The sequence below is a fragment of the Aulonocara stuartgranti genome, assembly GCF_965226115.1.
Source record: "Aulonocara stuartgranti genome assembly, chromosome: 4".
Classification (NCBI taxonomy): Eukaryota; Metazoa; Chordata; class Actinopteri; order Cichliformes; family Cichlidae; genus Aulonocara; species Aulonocara stuartgranti.
Window position 1 is genome coordinate 10,569,694 of NC_138942.1, and position 18,565 is coordinate 10,588,258.

At 39.7% G+C, this 18,565-nt stretch overlaps 1 protein-coding gene and 1 long non-coding RNA gene across 2 annotated transcripts in view; one reads left to right on the forward strand and one right to left on the reverse strand.

Moving 5' to 3' along the window:
- baiap3 (BAI1 associated protein 3) overlaps positions 1-12,475 on the forward strand; it is a 52,003-nt gene extending 39,528 nt beyond the window's left edge. Inside the window, exons 23-34 of the mRNA XM_082529969.1 lie at positions 699-839; positions 985-1,080; positions 1,345-1,560; positions 1,692-1,760; positions 1,846-1,925; positions 4,854-4,962; positions 5,405-5,476; positions 6,501-6,584; positions 6,796-6,916; positions 6,989-7,112; positions 7,197-7,402; positions 7,656-12,475. Coding sequence (XP_082386095.1) covers positions 699-839; positions 985-1,080; positions 1,345-1,560; positions 1,692-1,760; positions 1,846-1,925; positions 4,854-4,962; positions 5,405-5,476; positions 6,501-6,584; positions 6,796-6,916; positions 6,989-7,112; positions 7,197-7,402; positions 7,656-7,759 — 1,422 coding nt within the window. The 3' untranslated portion in view covers positions 7,760-12,475. The remainder of the gene's footprint in view (positions 1-698; positions 840-984; positions 1,081-1,344; positions 1,561-1,691; positions 1,761-1,845; positions 1,926-4,853; positions 4,963-5,404; positions 5,477-6,500; positions 6,585-6,795; positions 6,917-6,988; positions 7,113-7,196; positions 7,403-7,655) is intronic.
- The window catches only part of LOC309704649, a 70,338-nt gene continuing 59,431 nt past the window's right edge, over positions 7,659-18,565 (reverse strand). Inside the window, exon 3 of the long non-coding RNA XR_014276324.1 lies at positions 7,659-7,723. This is a non-coding gene — a long non-coding RNA (uncharacterized lncRNA). The remainder of the gene's footprint in view (positions 7,724-18,565) is intronic.

An 18,565-nucleotide genomic window follows, 5' to 3' on the forward strand; every position in this document is an offset into this window, starting at 1 on the left:
AGCTAAAACTCATTAGGATTGTAGCTGTGAATAGCTGTAAAAGGCACCTTTAATGTGTTATCAATTAACACATTATCACAGCATCAATGTACAATTAACCTGTAATTAATTATATATATATATATATTGTATCCTTATTGCTCAAAGGTGTTCCATTGTTACCAAAGGTGTAAAAAAATTATGAGACCCCCAGCTCTCTTGTTTTTCTATATTTTTTCCTAAGAATTAAAATATTTTGTACAATAATGATTTATTCACCATTATTAAACATGTACAGTATTCACTTTAAGGAGAAGCAGTAATCTGCTGATAAATTATTTGTCTGGCGCTATAAGCTAGCATTCATTAGCTGATCAGCCAGTCCCTCGATCAGTTGAGATGAGCTGTAATAGAAGTGATCCAATTAGAAGGAGCAGCATTGGAAGTGAGCTTTACAACTATATGACCTTAAAGGGGAAATTTTAAATCAGGTCTGTTTTTTATGAATGAACTGCCTATTTTTTAATCGCAGGTCATGTACCTCCTTGGAACTACATTAAAATGTTTTACCGTGTTAAGTTTAAAACAGTTATTCATTCCCTGCTTGCAAAATATGCTAAAATGTTACAGATTTTCATGCATGTAAAAAAAAAAAAATGTAAATATTAGGAAATCCATGCTTTGTCTTTTTTAAGATTGATTTTATTTTTTGTGAGTAGCTTGGACCTTTGCAGCAAGCCAAGCACAGTTCCTCAGCAGTTGAAGTGACAGCTTGCTTCAGCCAGGTACGCGAGATCTGGGTCCAGCTGGCCTGGCCAGACTCTGCGGGGGCCTTCATCTTTGTCACACGTTTGACAGACGTGAGTGCCACTTATAGTGTTGCCACACTCACATACTCATATTCTGTGCACATAGAAACATGACACATACAGTTTATCAGTCAAAATCATAAAGGAAACTGAGGGAGCTGTGCCGTAATGACAAGACTGATTTTATCTACTGCAGAATTTCTGCAGTGAGGCCGTGTGCTACTCAGAGATGATAACGCACAAGATTGAGAGGAACCAGCTGGGCCGAGACCACAAGAGTTTCACAGTGCAGGTAACGCCTGTAGCAAGACAGAACCGGGGGTGGGCACAGAATTACGTCAACGATGTCAGCAAGCTCTCTGTCAACACAAAGGGCTCAGTGGGAGAGCAGATATGTTATACACACAAAAACAAAGCAGTTGCTTCTTGTCGTCATCAATCATTTACACTCAAACTCAATCCCTCCACTTCTCTGTAGCCCTGCTTCTTTTCCTTCTTTTTTTCTCCATCTCTACCCTCTGTTTCTCCGCCTTTGCTCCTCCTCGCTTTCTGCTAGCTCTGCATCGCCCTGAACAACACAGAGCATGTGCGTGTTTTCCTGGGTCACCTGCCCCGGGACCTGGACTGGCAGGGTGTGGAGCGCGCCATGGAGGAATCATGCGGGGTGGAGGGGAAAGAGCAGGTTTACAAGGCTCTGAATGGACAGCTGTTCAACATGGACCTGGATCTGCAGAGAGAAGCTAAACGCCTCATCACACTGCTCACTGACAAGGTGAACACGAGGAGTATAATTTTCCTGTTTCTCACAAACCAGTTTGTAGAACTTTTTGAGCGTATCCGGACATCTATATACTTTGAAGTATGCACCTTCATGAACATCTGTGACTAAATATTCCTGTGCAGATGCTGCCTGAGCTGCGGAGGTACATCCAGCACATCAGCCTGTCTCCTGACTCCATCAACAATGATGATGTATGTAGCAATAGCCGCCTAGCCTTTTTTATCCTTATATTAGCGGTGTTTTGTGGTATTTATGTAATGTGTGACATTCTCCCAGGCTGTTTCCCCTCTCATGAAGTACTTACAAGACACTATGGTCATCCTGACAGAAAACCTTGTAAAAGAAAATCTAACCAGGTACTTTTTAATTCTCTTTTTACTATTAATATTAAGTTCTTATTCTTGCATTTCTTTCTAAAAAAAAAAACAGCACACAGACTTTTGTTGCCTTCAGCAAAACTTGCTTTTTGAGTCACTATGCAATGACATCACAAGATGCCAAAAAAGGCAGGGGGGAGGTAGACTTTAATGTGTTAATAACTGTTGTGAGTCACAATGTGCTAAAAGAAATAGACATTCAGTACAAAACCACTGAATCATGTCATACACAAGACAAAACATGAACATAACAAAGAACATGAGAAATCAGAATGGGCACATAGAGCTCATAGTTGAAGAGGCATACATGCAAATGTCTGTGAAGGTTCTCAGTCATCCAGGTCATCGTAGTCTAAGGAGCTTGGAAAGAAAAGCGTCTGGACTTCTTTAAGTTGCTTGAAGACGTTTCACCTCTCATTCAAGAAGCTTCTTCAGTTCTAGAGTCAAATGGTGGAGAGTCTCAGATTTAAGCTCTGTGTGAGTAACCCACCAAGAGGGACAATGGACCACCTAATGATCCTCTACCTAATCACATGAGCCAAGGTGTGGAAATGGGTGTAGGTCACAATCAGCCAAGGCTTCGGGTGAGCTCATTGTGAAACTTACATAGGGGATGGCAATGTTGTTGCGTTTGTCCTTCTTATCCTCCCTAGTTGGTGTCTGATGTGAGCGACCATCTTTGAACAGAGTCGGTGGTTTACGACACCAACTGTCTGCCAATCCAGTTTTGAGATCCCTTCTCAGACGCCTTAACGCCCTCTCACATCCTGGGTCACCTGACCTCAGGAATTCACAGGGTGGGGCTAGGTTTCACAATGAGTTCACCCGAAACCTTGGCTGATTGTGACCTACACCTATTTCCACACCTTGGCTCACGTGATTAGGTAGAGGATCATTAGGGGGTTCATTGTCCCTCTTGGTGGGTTACTCCCACAAAGCTTAAATCTGGGACTCTCCACCATTTGACCCTAGAACTGAAGAAGCTTCTCGGATGAGAGGTGAAATGTCTTCAAGCAACCTAAAGAAGTCCAGACGCTTTTCTTTCCAAGCTCCTTAGGCATACATGCAAAACTAATCACAACATTAATTTGAGTGATAGTCAAAATACTGTGAAAATAAGTTTGACTGTAGCAGGAAAAGACTGTTCTGAGGCTTATTTCAAAGTATGGTATCTTTATACTAACTTAAGATGTGCATAACACTGATGCAAGCATCCAAGGATCTAGACTTTCTCGTAATGTTTCAAGGTGGTCTTGAGCAAAAGTTCTCCAGGCTTTCTGAAGCTTTGGATGATTTCTTTAACACTGACTGCTTTTTCACTAATTTTCCGTCCAGTGCTTGTATCTTTTCCAGGCTTTTTCAGAGGAATGTTTTTATTTGTTTTTTGGTTTATTTAAGCCACTTAACACAGATCTATGAATCATTCAAGCCTAAAAAGACATGTAACAGTGCATTTAGCAAATCACCACTTTCAAAAAAACAAAGGTCAAATTTAAAACTCTTACCCTTTTGTTTTTCAGTAGCCTGCAGAAAAAGCACATAATTGCCCCCATTTTTTAATCTACGGGAAATGATGACACAGATAACACAGTTTGACAGGCATAAAATAGCAAGATTTTATTTTTGCGCTTTAGGATTCACCTATTGCACTACAACAAGGTTATTCCCAAAGAGCTATTAGCCAAAAATTGACATCTTGACACAGGAAACTGGACTAGTGGAGGACAAAAAAAAGAAGTGGCAGGCCTGAAAAACTATCTACAGCAGATCAACAGTATCTCAAAGTCATGTCCTTAAGAAATAGCAAAAAAAGACCTGACGAAGGACCTGAGAGATGTATCTGCCCTCCAGTTGATCCAGCTACTGTTCACCAAAGCCTCAACAGAAATGGTGTCAGTGGAAGGGAATCAAGGAGGCTGAGGTGTGTGAAATTACACAAAACTGGACTAACCAATAAAATCTGGCAGAGGCTCTGTCATAAATTTCAGCCACATTTCAGTCAGTGTTGTTGTGAATCTTGTCAAAGTTGATGGGATTATGAACTCAGATCCATCATGCAATGCCCTCTGGAAAGCATCTGCCACGGCTTCATTTTTCATTATAACAACGATCCCAAACACACTGCAGTGAAAGATACCAGGATAGGGAAACCCACAATGGAACACTATTGGTTAAGAACTGGCATCCCCAAAGCCTGGACCTCAATATTATTAAAGGAGTTTGGGATCGTCTTGATAAAAACAAAAGAAAAGCCAGCCAGTTTCCAAAGAAGAACTTCTAATGTCCCTGAAGAAGCCTGGAGAACTGTTCCTTAGGACGACTTAGAGAAATTACAAGAAAGCTTGCCTAAAAGAGTTCAGGTCGTGTTTGAGAATAAAGGAGGCCATACAAAATATGAATTTTAGGCTTGTTAGAACTGTACAAACTGTATAAGGGTGGCTCAAGATTTTTGCACTGTACTATAAATATGATTTATATGAGTTCAGCCAGTATGCACCACACCAAATATCCCCTGGTTCCTTATGTTTCCCATGCACATGAAACACTGCATGATCAGCATATATTTGATTGTTAAAACCACAATGAATCCAAGCCAACCCAAAATAGATTTCTGGTTCACTCCAAACGCAGTTACACAACAAAATCCATTGTTTCCTTGTCTTAAAAAGAGATTTTCCCTATTCTGTTGCACTACATAAAATGTGTGACAGCTCAGCAAATAAGATGCTGCGCTTGTGTATGAATGTAAGCGTTGCAATAATAATAATAGCCTTTAGCACTTACACTACTTACAAGTATTCATTATCGGCCTATTATCTGTGAAAACATAGTGAGAGTACATGGGGTGTAATTGGAAGAGCTGGTAAACACACATGTGTGGGTGTCTCATTGTCTGCTTCCTGGTAGAGTTCTCCAGAGCATGTGGGAGCTCCTCCTGCGGATGATCCTGGACACGGTCACTGAAAACAGGGGTGTCCAGGTGGAGTTTTACAACCGCTTCCAGTACACAGTAGAGGTCAGTGATTACTGCATCGCACAATAATCCTTTTAGTCTGTGTGCCCACTGAAAAGAATGGTCTGTTTTAAAAGACGTGTCTAATATGTTAAGATTATCATTGCCACTTGCATTCTTTAATTATCTCGGTATGCCCTTTGGCGTGCAATCATTAGCATATATCAGATATTCATGAAGACACTAGGTAATAGTTCAGTGCCAAAGTGAGCTCCCTTATGAATGACAATGTGGGAACTGTTGTATATTCTAATTCCAATTTAACCAGCTGGAAGAGGACGTGACATATTTGCATGAAAAGTCATGGCATGAATTCGGAGGCTGGCAGACAGATGCAATGTTTGCCAGAGGTTTCATGCTGTTTGTGTGAACAACAAGTCTATCAAAAATAGAGGGATAAATGTTATGAGCTCCCGAGTTTAATGCTTTTGTTCAATCGCTTTAGACTCTGTTGCAGTTCTTTCATGCTAGGGGAGAGGGTCTATTCCTGGAAGACATGAAGAGCGGAGACTACAAGGTAGGAACTCGTCCAATCTGTCAACCAGGAGCCGGCTGTATAAATAATGTACATCTTTTCCCAAACGTATACTGATTTTTATAAACAAAAAAGTGCATGAAAAATGTTGTGCACACTGCACATGATATGAAAAAGTTGAGATTTTAAAAAGTGCAACAAAACAGACAATTTTCACAAAACTTGCGTTTAATATTACACTTATTTTGGCAGGTGGTCCTTCTGTTTTACTAATGGTTCATGTTTGTCTTCCAGTCCTAAATCTGCCGTGATCTTTTACCCTGAACTTACAGAGTTGATGGCTTCAGTTACTTTTACTTTTACATTTTTGGCATTTTTCTTCTGTTCATGATTCCATAAGGAAGGAAATTTTCTACAGTGCTTAACCAAGTTATAAGACCAGCACCCAATGCCAGGTTTATTTATATATGCCACAGCTGCCCTTAATTGTCATTGTTGGTAATTGCCAAATAATAATAATAATATTTTTATGTTTCTGTTATGGTTAATTCACCAGTATGTGCAAGGTCTTTAATTAAAATAATATTTTTAATGCTAAAATGTTGCATAAAACTGCAGCCTTTCAGTTTTACATAAGGAAAAAACAGTAAAATACATTATTTATTTAAAAAAAAAATGTCATTAAAACACTTGATTAATTCCTAATTTTCCAGAGAAGTTTAGTTTGGGTATAAAAATCTAAATTCAGTTTGTTATTTGGCTAATAAGTGATATAGTTTTTAGTTTTAAAGTTTTCGAAAGATTTCTAAAATATTTTTGTTTTTATGACAGATGCTCTGCTAAATTGTTAAACTCTACAAGTTCCACTTTCTGTAAAGTCCAAAGATTTATAAAAGAAGCAAATTTCTGCACTTTTTCCATTACACACACTTTTAGTGGTGAACATCTACTAGTACATCTACTAGTCTGGCTCCTGGTATCTTGATAAATGGGTTTAAGGTCAGATTTATGTTGCGTTATCCATCATGCTATTGATCGCTTTGTGACAATCTCGATGCTGTTTTAGGTCTTGGATGAGGAGCTGAGGCTGAATAAATGTTCATCCTTTGAGCTGATTGAACAGTACTATCTGGAGAAGATTTCCCACCAGGTGCGTTTCAACCTACAAGACTGACAATCTCATTTTGTTCTCCTTTGAAGTGAAGAAGGAAGTATTGATTGGACAGCAGAGTGCTCTTTCTTCTGTTGTTATACCTCTGATTAAAAATCTGCCTTCTCGTCGGCCCTTTGAAGACACGACACAACCCGCGAAATGAGGATGGATGCATGCTTAATATTTCTGTCAATACTTAATGTTGCAGAAAACTCTCAAACATACACGTTACGGTCGGATCAGCGTGAAGTGCTACTATGATGCTCCAGAGCAGCGCCTGACAGTGGAGATCCTGCATGCTGCTGATATCATTGCACTGGATGCCAATGGTAAATATGTGAATTTATGAATTTAAATTTTTGTCTTAAATTAAATATTAAAGTTGAACACTACTTCCTCAGGTCTGAGTGATCCCTTCGTCATAGTGGAGTTATGTCCTCACCACCTGTTTCCTATGGCCAAGAGTCAACGCACGCAAGTGAAGCTTAAGACGCTGCACCCAGTGTTCGATGAGCTCTTTTACTTGTGAGTACTCTGCCCTTTTGTTAGGTCTCCCTGTTTATATGCACACACCCTGTGGCTGATTTGTTTGATTCCATTGTCTTCCAGCCACGTCAGTCCTGAACAGTACAGGCACAGGTTTGCCTGTTTGACCTTTACTGTGATGGACTACGATTGGCTGTCCACCAACGACTTCGCTGGAGAAGCCGTCGCTCCTCTCAGCGACTTCTGCTGGCCGGGGAGACCGAACGCCTCAGCGGCTGGCAAGAGCGTCCAGCCTGTCATTCTGCATCTGTCTCGCAGTAAACCCAGCGGTACATACGGCTCCGGGCTGTATCATTTATTTTGTTTTTTGTTTTTTTGGGGTTTTTTTTTTGGGGGGGGGGGGGGGGGGGGGGGTTATGCCGTCGTTTTGTTTACTCAAACATAATGTTTGCTTCTTGAAGACCAGGGGGTGTAAGTCTGGGTTTCCAATTACTTCTTCAATGCAGCATGAAAAGCCATTCAATCAAGAGATATTTGTGTCAGGTGTAGAAACTGTGCTCATCTGTTTTCTCTCGCCTCCAGAGAAGCCAATCATGGGGATGCTGGAAGCTCGCGTCGGGGACCGGGAGGCTCAGGAGTTTGTCCGCAGGCTGAAAGAGATTGAGAAGTCAATGGAGGAAGAGTAAAGGGTGACAGCGCTGCCTGTGTTGGTGTTTTCTGACCACGTCTTGCGACATGTGCTTTTGTACTGGTACAATGTTTACACTATTGAAATTATTTTTTCCCCTCCCTGATGTATTGTTTGTTCAGTAATTATACCAAAATGAAAAGAAAAGGAAGACAGTGAAGCATATTTCTGTTTTCTTACTGAATGAACGTCCTGTCACTGTGCAACTTGATGCTGTCTCAGTTAAACTATATTTTAGAATTCAGTGGATAGCTGATCCTAAATGTTACTAGTCTATATTTTTTGTAATGAGGTAATCGTTATCTTTGTTGTATACTCTTTGATATGATAGATTTAACATTTTAGAACTATTTTGTGGAAGTAGCTTACACATCCAATAGTATTTAGTCAAAGTCTATACCTCAGATATGCTCATTAGTTGAAGGGAAGTTTGACATTCTTCATGACTTTGTGGAGATAAATTGTGGGAAGGACTATTAAGAAAGTAAAACCGTGAACCCGCATTTAGTTTCCATTTCATAAGTTGAATTTTAAATAGAAATTTGTAGTAGAACTCATGAAAACATAATGCACAGCTTTGGGAAACTGCACCAGTCATTCACTCAGCAGCAGCAGGAGCAGCAGGAGGAGCAGCAGGAAGGCTTAACGTTCCCCTGAGGCACACGCCACAGCTCGGGTTCATTCAACTTTTCAGATTGTTCCTCACAAAGATTGTGATGGGTCAGTGAAGAGACCAAAGACAGTGCTACCTTAGTGCTGGAAAGCTCTATCATTTGAACTCCTTCCCGTATTTTGTGCGACACCACCTCCTCAACTGACAGATTAACTTTACAGACATAGCGCCAGAAACAAATGTATCCTCCGTGTGCAAAAGGTTGAAATGTTGCGTGTTTGTGCATTTCCTTAGTGGATGCTCATTAAAATATGGACAAACTTTCAGATAATGAGGGCATCATATGTGTAGCTAATCCCTAACACTCAATTTCAGACACTTTTTTCTGCTTTTCAATCTGACATGATGTCACTGAGAGGGATATCTATAATATGGTCATCTCAGCATAGAAGCTTTCCCCATCTGATGTACAAAGCTTTTGTTTCCAAGAGGCAGCCAATCAGTAGAAAGTTGGCAAAGTGAGAGGAGCTTAAAGAGCTTGTTCATCCAGAGATACTCTAGTAGAGTCCAAGAATAAAGATGCAGTTATGAAAGAGTATAAGAGGTTCCTGCTAAACAGACAGTTGGCTCATTTAGACAGCAGATATCCCAAGGAGGAAATAACTCCTAATAACATTTGTACTCCAGAAGTTCAGCGTTATTAAGAAGTCTGGTTTATGGTAGGGGGTGTTGTTACATTAATGCGTCACACACATGTCGACTTATTAGTCACTTATTATTACGATCTGATATCCAAGGCAGTGTGGTTGGGAGATGGAGAGTAGAGCTTATGAAAACAGCAGCACTGAACTCGCTGCACATTCAAAATTCTAATCTAGGAGCGAGCTATTGAAAAGCACAGTCAGGAGAGCAATGGTAAAAAGTGGTGTCCCTCTCTGTTACCTTAGTAATGCTTTTATCCACATCTTCTCAAGTGTGGAAAATCATGCAATCAAGCCCACTCACCACCAAAAGACTTTCACTGCATCTGCAAGGCCGCGGGGAATTGCAGAGTGGAATTGCAAAGAACAGTCGAAAGAGAGAGGCAGGACACCTTTTTAAAGTTTTCGTTATTAAACATGATAAATTAGTTGTTGTTTTTTTCAACTGAGTACATGTGAAATCCTTAATAACTATTACTCTTTGCTACATCAGATCTAGATCAATCTGATGGGTGGGGGAATATATCCCCTGACACTCTCAAAAAGTAATACACTTTGTGGCACAGTGTGTGGCCCTAAACCCCGATGAAAGAGGTTAAAAAATATTCATTAGGTGAAACAGTAGTGTTCAGAAAACCATCAAACATCAAAAGATCTCCATTGATCACATTTGAACTCATCGTAGTCCTTTTGCGAGGAAAAGAAATGAACATTATGTCGTGTTCTGAAGTTTAATCTCTTGAGGTCAAAAGGAAATAAGGTTAATGAACCTGCGCAGGGGCTTAATCATACTTAAGGGGTAAAGAAAGCTCTCCTTACCAGCAGCTGCTCTCGTGTGGCTGACAGAAATAACACTAGCCAGTCTCTCAAAGCTGTGCCAGTAACTGAGAGGTTAGGATGTTAAGGTGAGGGTTAAACCACACCCAGAAATCCAGCCACTATTTATCTTGTTAACCACATGGGATTGTTGTTATATTTTTATGCAATTTAAAGATTAACAAACCATTTTATTTAAAAAAAAAATATAATAATGGAGTATTCTCAATTTCACACTCATTTAATTCTAAAGGGCTCGTTTCCTAGGAAGGTTGAAATAAAAATTAGCCAATTATGCTTTTAAAAAGAGGCTTTTTAGTAAACCTCATATTTACTTTTAAAGGGGAGGTTGTGGATTAATGAGCTTAATTTCAGTCTTTAGTGTTAGAGGTCTGGTGACATTGAGAATAATATCAACAACTCAAGCCATCTTTCAGCAAACAAAATTTTAAAAAAGGAACAAAACATTGAAAACGAGCGGAGTACTTTGCAAAGAAATCAGCCGCCCCTCATTTATTTGACTTTTGCTAGGAAATTGAGAAATACATGCAGACATTTGTTGAAACATGTCTTATCACACCTGGAAATACAACATATTTTAGAAGTCAGTACTCACTATGACCACCTTTATTCTTCGACACAAGCCAAATTCTCTTAAGCAGCTTTCTTGTTTTTTCTTTAAGTTGTCTGCTGGAATAGTTCTCCAGGTTTCTTGAAAATGTTAAGGTCTGACTCAACACTAATTCCACACCTTGAGATATGAACCTTTTTTTATGCTTGAATGAGTCAATTGATAGGTTCATAGGTCAGTGTTAAGTGGCTTAACAAACAAGCAGTCAATGTCAAAAGAAAAAATCAGAAAGAGCATCAGAAAGGCTGGAGAACTATTGCTCAAGACCACTTGAGTCTGCAAGGAAGGAAAATAAAAACAAATGAGGGGTGGCTCAAGAGTTCTGCCGAGTACTGTACCTTTAATTATTTTCATTGACAACCAGAACTTTTAAATTGGAGGTTTAATGCTATATTTTTCTAGGAAATTGCCCCTAATATCAAAAATGTAGCTCAAGTTTTACAGTTGTAATGCACTAGAAACTCTGAACAGTCATCTGCTGTTGTAACAAGCTACTTTCAGCTGCTCCCTTGGTACAAGGGGTCACCACAGCGGGTAGCTCTGCATGTTTGATCTGGCAGAGTGTTTCATGCCAGTTGCCCTTCCTGACGTGACCCCAAAGGGGATTTGAGACCTATGTTAAAAGCATTTAAAAAACAGGAATACATTCGGGTTATTGGAAAGTATTAAAATCGCAGTTCTAATTACGAATGGAACCTTTTTTAGACGAGACAGCGGGATCACAGAGTAGTAACAGAGGTGTAGTGAAGAAACACTGAAAAAACACTGTAGCAAGTACTTAGCACCAAAATCTTCACACCGACAGCATTTTGATAGTGATGTAACTTTACAGTAGCTGCTTGTGTAGTGCTTTGTCGTTAACCTGTGGAGTCGTGAGGATGAAGCACCCAAAAAACCATATCTATGCCTGGAGAGTGTGCTGCATTTACAGGCATTATTAAAGCGTTCGATAAGCCTGCCTTACAAACAGGAGCTGGGAATGCTTTCAGTCCATCTGAAGAGCACTTGGCTTTACATTTAGTTCTTAGGATATTTCAGGTAGAATAGTGTTGGCGTTGTTGCAGAAAAAAAAATCACCCAGCATCTCCACTGTTAAGTCTGCAGGTTTTCATAGGCGTGATAAAAGGATGTAACTGTGATATTTGAGTGAGTACCAGTGTTGCGATTATATTTTCTCCGTATTATTTTAAAACCAGTTCTTCTGGGCCAGATGTTTACAAAGAAAAATGCAACCTCACTTTGAGCGTAAGCAACTATTTTAAAGTCAAATAAATGTTATAAGATAAGTCTTATATTGTAGGATCAACATGCAGGAGTAAGTTGCATATTTATAGTCAAATTAAAACTAACACTGATGATTTTAAATTTTAGAAAAAGAAGCAAAAACCTTTTTTTCCAGAATGCAGTTGAAGAATGCAACTATATTTTCCAGTTATTAAAGATTTGTCTATACTCAGTCACAGTTTTGTAAATTTCCTAACGTTGCCCTTAGACAGGCAGATCCGGTCAGTATTATTATGGATTTGTTCTGCTGATTATACAGAAGCAAATGAAACATTTTGGTCGTTAAATGTTCAGTTAAGTCAAAGTGTTAACATAGTGTTTGGTTCATTGAAAACGATGTAAAATGTTTAGTTCTGAATATACAGGAAGTGTGGCAAAGGAAATCAGACTGTGAATCAACACACCGTCATTATGACCTAGTGTCACGGCTTAACCAATAGTTTATTTAAACTATTATGTGATATGTTGCTGAGTTGAGCACTTTCTTTGGTCGTTTCGATTCAAAGGCACTGCTGGTGAAAAGTATCTGCAAGAGGCAAAACTCTTTCAATTTGTTATTGTGAAAGTGAATTATTTGTCCTTGAATTGTAAATGCCTGTGTTGCTGTTTATTGGATTATACCTTTGGGAAATGTCTACAAACCCAATAAAGATTGTATTTAACTTTAAACTCAGTGCCGTCACTTAGATAGCATTTGCTGCATCTGTGTCAGTGTGGAGGCATGCTATAGGCTCACACCTATTTGTTCACTTCGTCATCCCGACCATCAGCCCTCCTACCCCACCCCCACCCCAAGTTTTGTGTCCCTGGTTTTCGGATGACCTTTAATGTTTTACATCCCCTTGGCAGCGGTTACATGAAGATCAAATGCACCTTGTAACGCAGCAGCAGCCCTTCAGAAAAATCGCATACGACCACAAAAATCATATTCCACAGCCAGTGAAACATACCTCGACACAATCGCCTTGCTGTTCGCATTTCTCAAGGAGCTGCTGTGATAGTAGATTAGACAAGAATTTCTCACAGCTGGAGGACATGAATGTCTGCGAGTGCTTGTGCTCTACTGAACACTAGTCGATACGTTCTAAATTAGAAGCCTGGTGATGACTGAAGGGTATTGAATTGCATGCTGGCTCAGGTGTGGAGAGGAACTTGTCATCTAATGCAGACATTATGCCCTCTAGTCAGTGCCAGCGCTCACTACATCTGTCGGTGCATATGACAGCTCTCTGGTCTTTGTCTCCGTGCACCTGTGAGCCGACGTACAGATTATTAATGCTCTCGCTGGTTGACTGTCATCTATTCTGGATTCTAAAATACAAGCTATATTCAGTGTTTGCGCGATAACATGTATTTGTGTTAGAGAGGTGCTCAGTAGACAGAAATGGTCCCAAGGATTTCCAGTTCTAACCACTAGATGTAGTCGTAACTTTACAAATCCTCACTCAGCCTTATAGGGGTCGCCCTAGGCCTGATGTCACTTGATTGTTTACATTATTTTGTGATAGGAGCACAGAATAAGAAGTGACTACTTTATCCTTTTAAGGTTCTTCCTCTATCGAAAGGACTAGACAGCCTTCAGCTGGTGACGCTGGGTGTTGGGGCATGCATGCATGTTTTCAGACATACAGACATAAGCGCCTGCTGCTGTGACTAGTCATTTGATTCAGTCAAAACATAAAAAGCAAGTGTAATAATTGTGGGAAAATGCATGTTATTATTTCTTATCGTCATGTTTGTGTGGCAAATCTTAAATAAATCTTAATGGACCAAACAGAGAGACAGAAATGAGAGAAATAATGTTGCTCTTTGAGCTTTAGTGGTGTAGAAGTACATGAAGTACTAACAATGTAACAAATTGCTACAAAAAACCCAGGACGTTTTCTAAAATAATCTGCTATACTGCAAGATTGGTGGCCTTTATGGTAAAAGAAAATAAGAGCAAACTACTGTACTTTTTTAAAATACAATATATGTAGACTTTGTTGTGGAAGTGTGATGCAGTTTGCACTGTTTGTGTGACCAAGAGCAGTGTTAAAGTATAGCTGCCAATGTGAATGACATTTGCAATGAATACATTCAGACTTCTGTCCCCTTGCAATGCAAGTAATGGGCAACAGTTGCTGAGTACAGGGGGAGGGTGTGCAATTATATTTTACAGTAATAAACTTTGTGGAGATTACATCAATACACTTAATACCAACCAAACAGACAGCATCATAAAGTATAGTCCATATTCATTCATAGAATAGGCCTATAATACCATTTTTGTGATGTGTTTTCCTGCCAGTATTGTTCTTTATCAGGGGCATTTTTTACAGTGTAAGTATTTTCCATCAACAGAGTTTAGTTTTTTATTTTTGGACAGTAACCTGATTTAAAACAAAGCAATAGAGACATAAGAAGACAGTTTAGTGTGCTGGAAGCTCCAGTGAGCTCCATCTATCAGGTTTTCTTTAACTTCTGGCTGTGGAGGAGAGAGGTGGGAGCATTTAGCTCGTGTTGATCCCCAGGAATGTTGGCAGAGTCACTGCATTGCTGTAGCTCCTCTGCTGGCTCTGGCAGATACATTTAACAGCGCACTGATCCCACAATCTCTTATCTTCCCTCAAACAACCCTCCAACTCCACACAGTAATGTTACGCTGCAGAGGCCGTCTCCTCCCACTGCAGCAGGTCAGCCTGGATCCCCCACACAGACACTTTTGTTTTGTTTGTCTGAGATGTAAAATTTCACACCTGCAGATTTCCAGACATGGCACTGTATGGCTTTCTTAGACTGATATCACAGGTTTAGTTTTGTAGCTTGATACATGTGCTGAAGGAGGAGAGGGAGGTTATTAATTCAGCTTAACCAATCTGTCATGTATATCAGCATGCACTCGCTTGCTTGAGTTACTTAAAAAAATCTTTAAAAACTTCCACTTCAAACAATGAAAAGAATTCACATCTGAATCGCTTCCAGAGAAAGATCCACCTTTGAGGCTTCACGGAAAATGTGAATATATATAGACACAGCACACTGGCAGGACCTCAGAAGCTTTCCTCAGAATAAAGGAAGGCTCCTCGCAGGCTGAGGACAAAAACACCTGTTGACTGCAGGTGCATCCTTTGGTGTGGCGTCAGCATTATTAGAGAGGAGAGTCTGTCTGGACTCTCCTCTCCGGCAAATATGATGTGGGAAGAAGCCAACACAGCAAGTCCTTTGTGGTTTCAGGGGCCTGTGATGGAGTGAGTAGAGATAATATTGGACAGCTTGCCTATGAGGAATGCAAATAGGACAGTGTTTGGGCCAAAGCCAGTGAGCTTTTTAATGAGACCCATCGCAGAATCATCTTCACACAAAGTTGTATCGACTGATCTCTATAGAGTGAGAAGGCGAGTCTATTCCTGGTCCATCAATATAGACACATGGGTTTTGACATAGACATTACCTTTAACCCAATGTTCAAGCAATAAGTGCTTGAGGTCTCTCTGAAGTCTACAGTCCCACCAACACTTTTTAAAAGAATTACTGTGGAACTGTATATAGTATTATACTGCTAGCAGGTAGGGCTGTGCGATATGACCAAAATCTCATATCCCGATATAAAACATCTATCGTCCGATAATGATATAAATCACAAAAATTTAACATTTTCTGTAAATTCTGTGAATTCTCGGGTAGCTGAAGTGTTTCCAGTGTGCACCTGGAGTCGAGTGTTTTATTGATGCACGAAACTACACATTTTTAGACATAGGTTGTAACGGCCGCCGTTTTCTTTGTGAGTATTTATTACGCGTGCTGCGGGGAAAAACCTGTTCTAACGTTTGAGTCTAAGGTTTATTTTTTAGCACCTGGCGGCTCTTTTTTGCTTCTCATGCATAAACTCTTTGCATACTATTTCACGCGATTCAGTTTATTTTGAAAAGTCTCAACAGGATCTTGAGCTTTATTGTGAAAGGCTTATGTGGAAAATAAACACGCAGGCACATGATGGTTTAACCATCGTTGTTGCTAACGACAACACATAAAAACAGGCGCTTGTCTGTTGGTAGTGTGGTTATATTAAATATAAGAGAAAGAGAGAACTTTAAGAAATTAATAGAGCCACTACAGTGACCATCAAAACGATGAAAAAATATTGCCGTAAACAGTTTCTTTTGCAACACCACAAAACAAGCGATAGCGTAAAATGAAACGATAGACGTTTTTATATCATCATCCGATACATATCGTTATATCGAACAGCCCTACTAGCAGGCCCCTTTGTAACTGCAGGAGCAAGTAGTTACAACATAAAACAGCATTATAGGAAAGAGTTCAGAAGCAGCATTACAGGAGTGGGTGAAAAGGGCAGCACTAACTGCCGTCTAACACATCTTGATAAGTATAGATCAAAAAAGTAGAACTAGGTAGAAAGCTTAGCTTATTTAGAGACCCTACATGGAGCACCCACGTGCATAGAAAATGAGGGCGTGCAGAGAAGGAGAGATGAATTCATGTAAGACTGTAAAAGGAAAAGATAAGAATGTTAAAGGAAGGAGGAGATGTTTTGATCAAAACTGTGTATGAAGGGTACAGGAACACAGAGTACTAAATAACAGGAAAAGTAGGCACTGAATGAGGAACTTTGAAAAAGTATAAATGTAACAGATCGAGGGACTTCGCGCTGTGCACATCTCCCCTTCATGGGTGAATAAAGAAGTTCTTGAACTGAGAAGTCCGCCTCGAGTCGTGTGTTTCCACCAGGTCAGAATCCAAGAATCGGGAGCGACAGCTGGTCGGGACATTACCCATGATTCATAGCGTTATTAAATTATTAAAATGAACAACAAGGGAAACCCAAAGCCTGGATTTGACCCCAGATTTGGAAAGAACAAGTTTAGGCCTACAAGAATATAGCCAGGCACCATTGCAGTGAGTTCATCCAATAATAGCAAATTTCTAATGTTTATAGATGATCTCAGCCAATAACAATATGGCTTTATTATTATCCCCCCTTTTAGTAACACTCATTTAATGAGATACAAAACATGAGCCTCACTTCCCTGACCACAGAAATGCCTGTGCTCCGGTCACTATGAAGAGCAATATGCTATTTTGAGCTATTATCCTCATGCATTCATGTTATCCTGTCCGTGACGTTAGTGCAAGCATGTAGGTCACCACTCGTGGCAAAGGGTGACAAGTGCCAACCACCGTGGCTGACCAGCAAAACCAGCAAAGTTCATATACATTCCATTAAATACAGATTTTCTAAACTATTAAAGCTGTGCTATATTGTTTGATTACCAGTTTCTTGTGGCCTCACCTCAAACAAGTGAACTACCTTGAAACAACTACCAAGATACATCACTGTTCATTTCATTTCCCAAGAAACAGTGTTTTTAGAAAGTGAAAGAGATCCACACACATTTATTAATTCAGGTTTATTTTGCACAGGCTAAATACCCTCATTTCCTGAGAGGTTGCCACAATGGATGGATTTGCATGTTTGATTTGGCACAGACTTTTGCTCTGGATGCCCTTCTTGACGCAACCCCCAGGCTACATAATAAAACAGAAATATTTCAAAAGCTAGCGCGCATGTATTTACATAAATACAAATTACTACCGGTAGTGTTGCCACATCAGCCTCAGAGTACTGAGGTGATGACATATTTCCTTGATGTGTACTTGTCAGGGATGCATCCGGACCTATTCAAATTTAGACTGCAAATAATTAAGTAATCAAATGTGACCCAGATTGCTTCACAAGGGGTAAGTAAACTGTGTGGAGCTCGGCCCCCTGATGGGTCGCGAAGGTACTGCTGACATCATTTGAAATAAATAAATATAATAAAACTTGTTTGCTCAACAGTGATAAAAAATTTATTTTAAAAGAATGAAAACTATTGAAAGTTGTTTTTTTTAAATTACATTAAATTTTGTGCTTTTAAAAAAAGATATGTTTAATTGTCATAGAACTAAATCGATGGTGCTCGAAGAACAGTCATTAAAGTAAAATAGACTTTAAGAGGTAAATTATTTTTAGAATAAAATGAATTTTAAAAAAACCCCAAAGACTTTATTTTGGGTTTGCTTGATGATCAGAGGTGTTATCAAAGGTTTGGGTGGCCTGCAGAAGGTTTTTCAGATTAAAAGGAGCGTTGGGGCCTTAAAATTGTGAATGGCTGGTTGTCAATTTTCATCTAGCATTCAAAGTTTAAACCAGGTAACTGGTTTTTTTTTTTTTTTTGTCCTGCTAAATTTCTCAGCCCTAGCAATGCAGAGCATTTAGATATTTATTCCTCTGAGACATTTGTGAGAGAGCAGGAAGGAATTTGCAATAAGTTACCTATGAATTTGAAAGATATTAAAATGCCAGTGGTTTGTTAAAGTTGCTCCCAAGTGGCCAGAAAATTCTTCAATTCAGTTACAAAAAGAAGTCAGAATATCAGTAACCTGCACAACACTATTTGACACTTCAATACATTTGTGTTTAACCCTGTGTCTACACAATGCACTCGCACGCCACTGAACTCCCTTCTTCTCTCTGTGTTGTGCATTATGTTGTTGTTTTCTTTGTCCACAATTGCTCCACATGACATGACTCCCGGGTTGCAATAATAATTAACTTTTCCTCATTCTTCACTTGAAGGAGTGACAGTTGGAAGTAGTTTAAAGAACAAACTAATCAAGGAGACACCCCGCTGTCTCGCTCCTCCCCTGCTGGTGCCCTTGCAGAGTCTGCCTCAAAGCCTTCACTCCATCTTTCTGTTCATGCTCTTGTTCAAA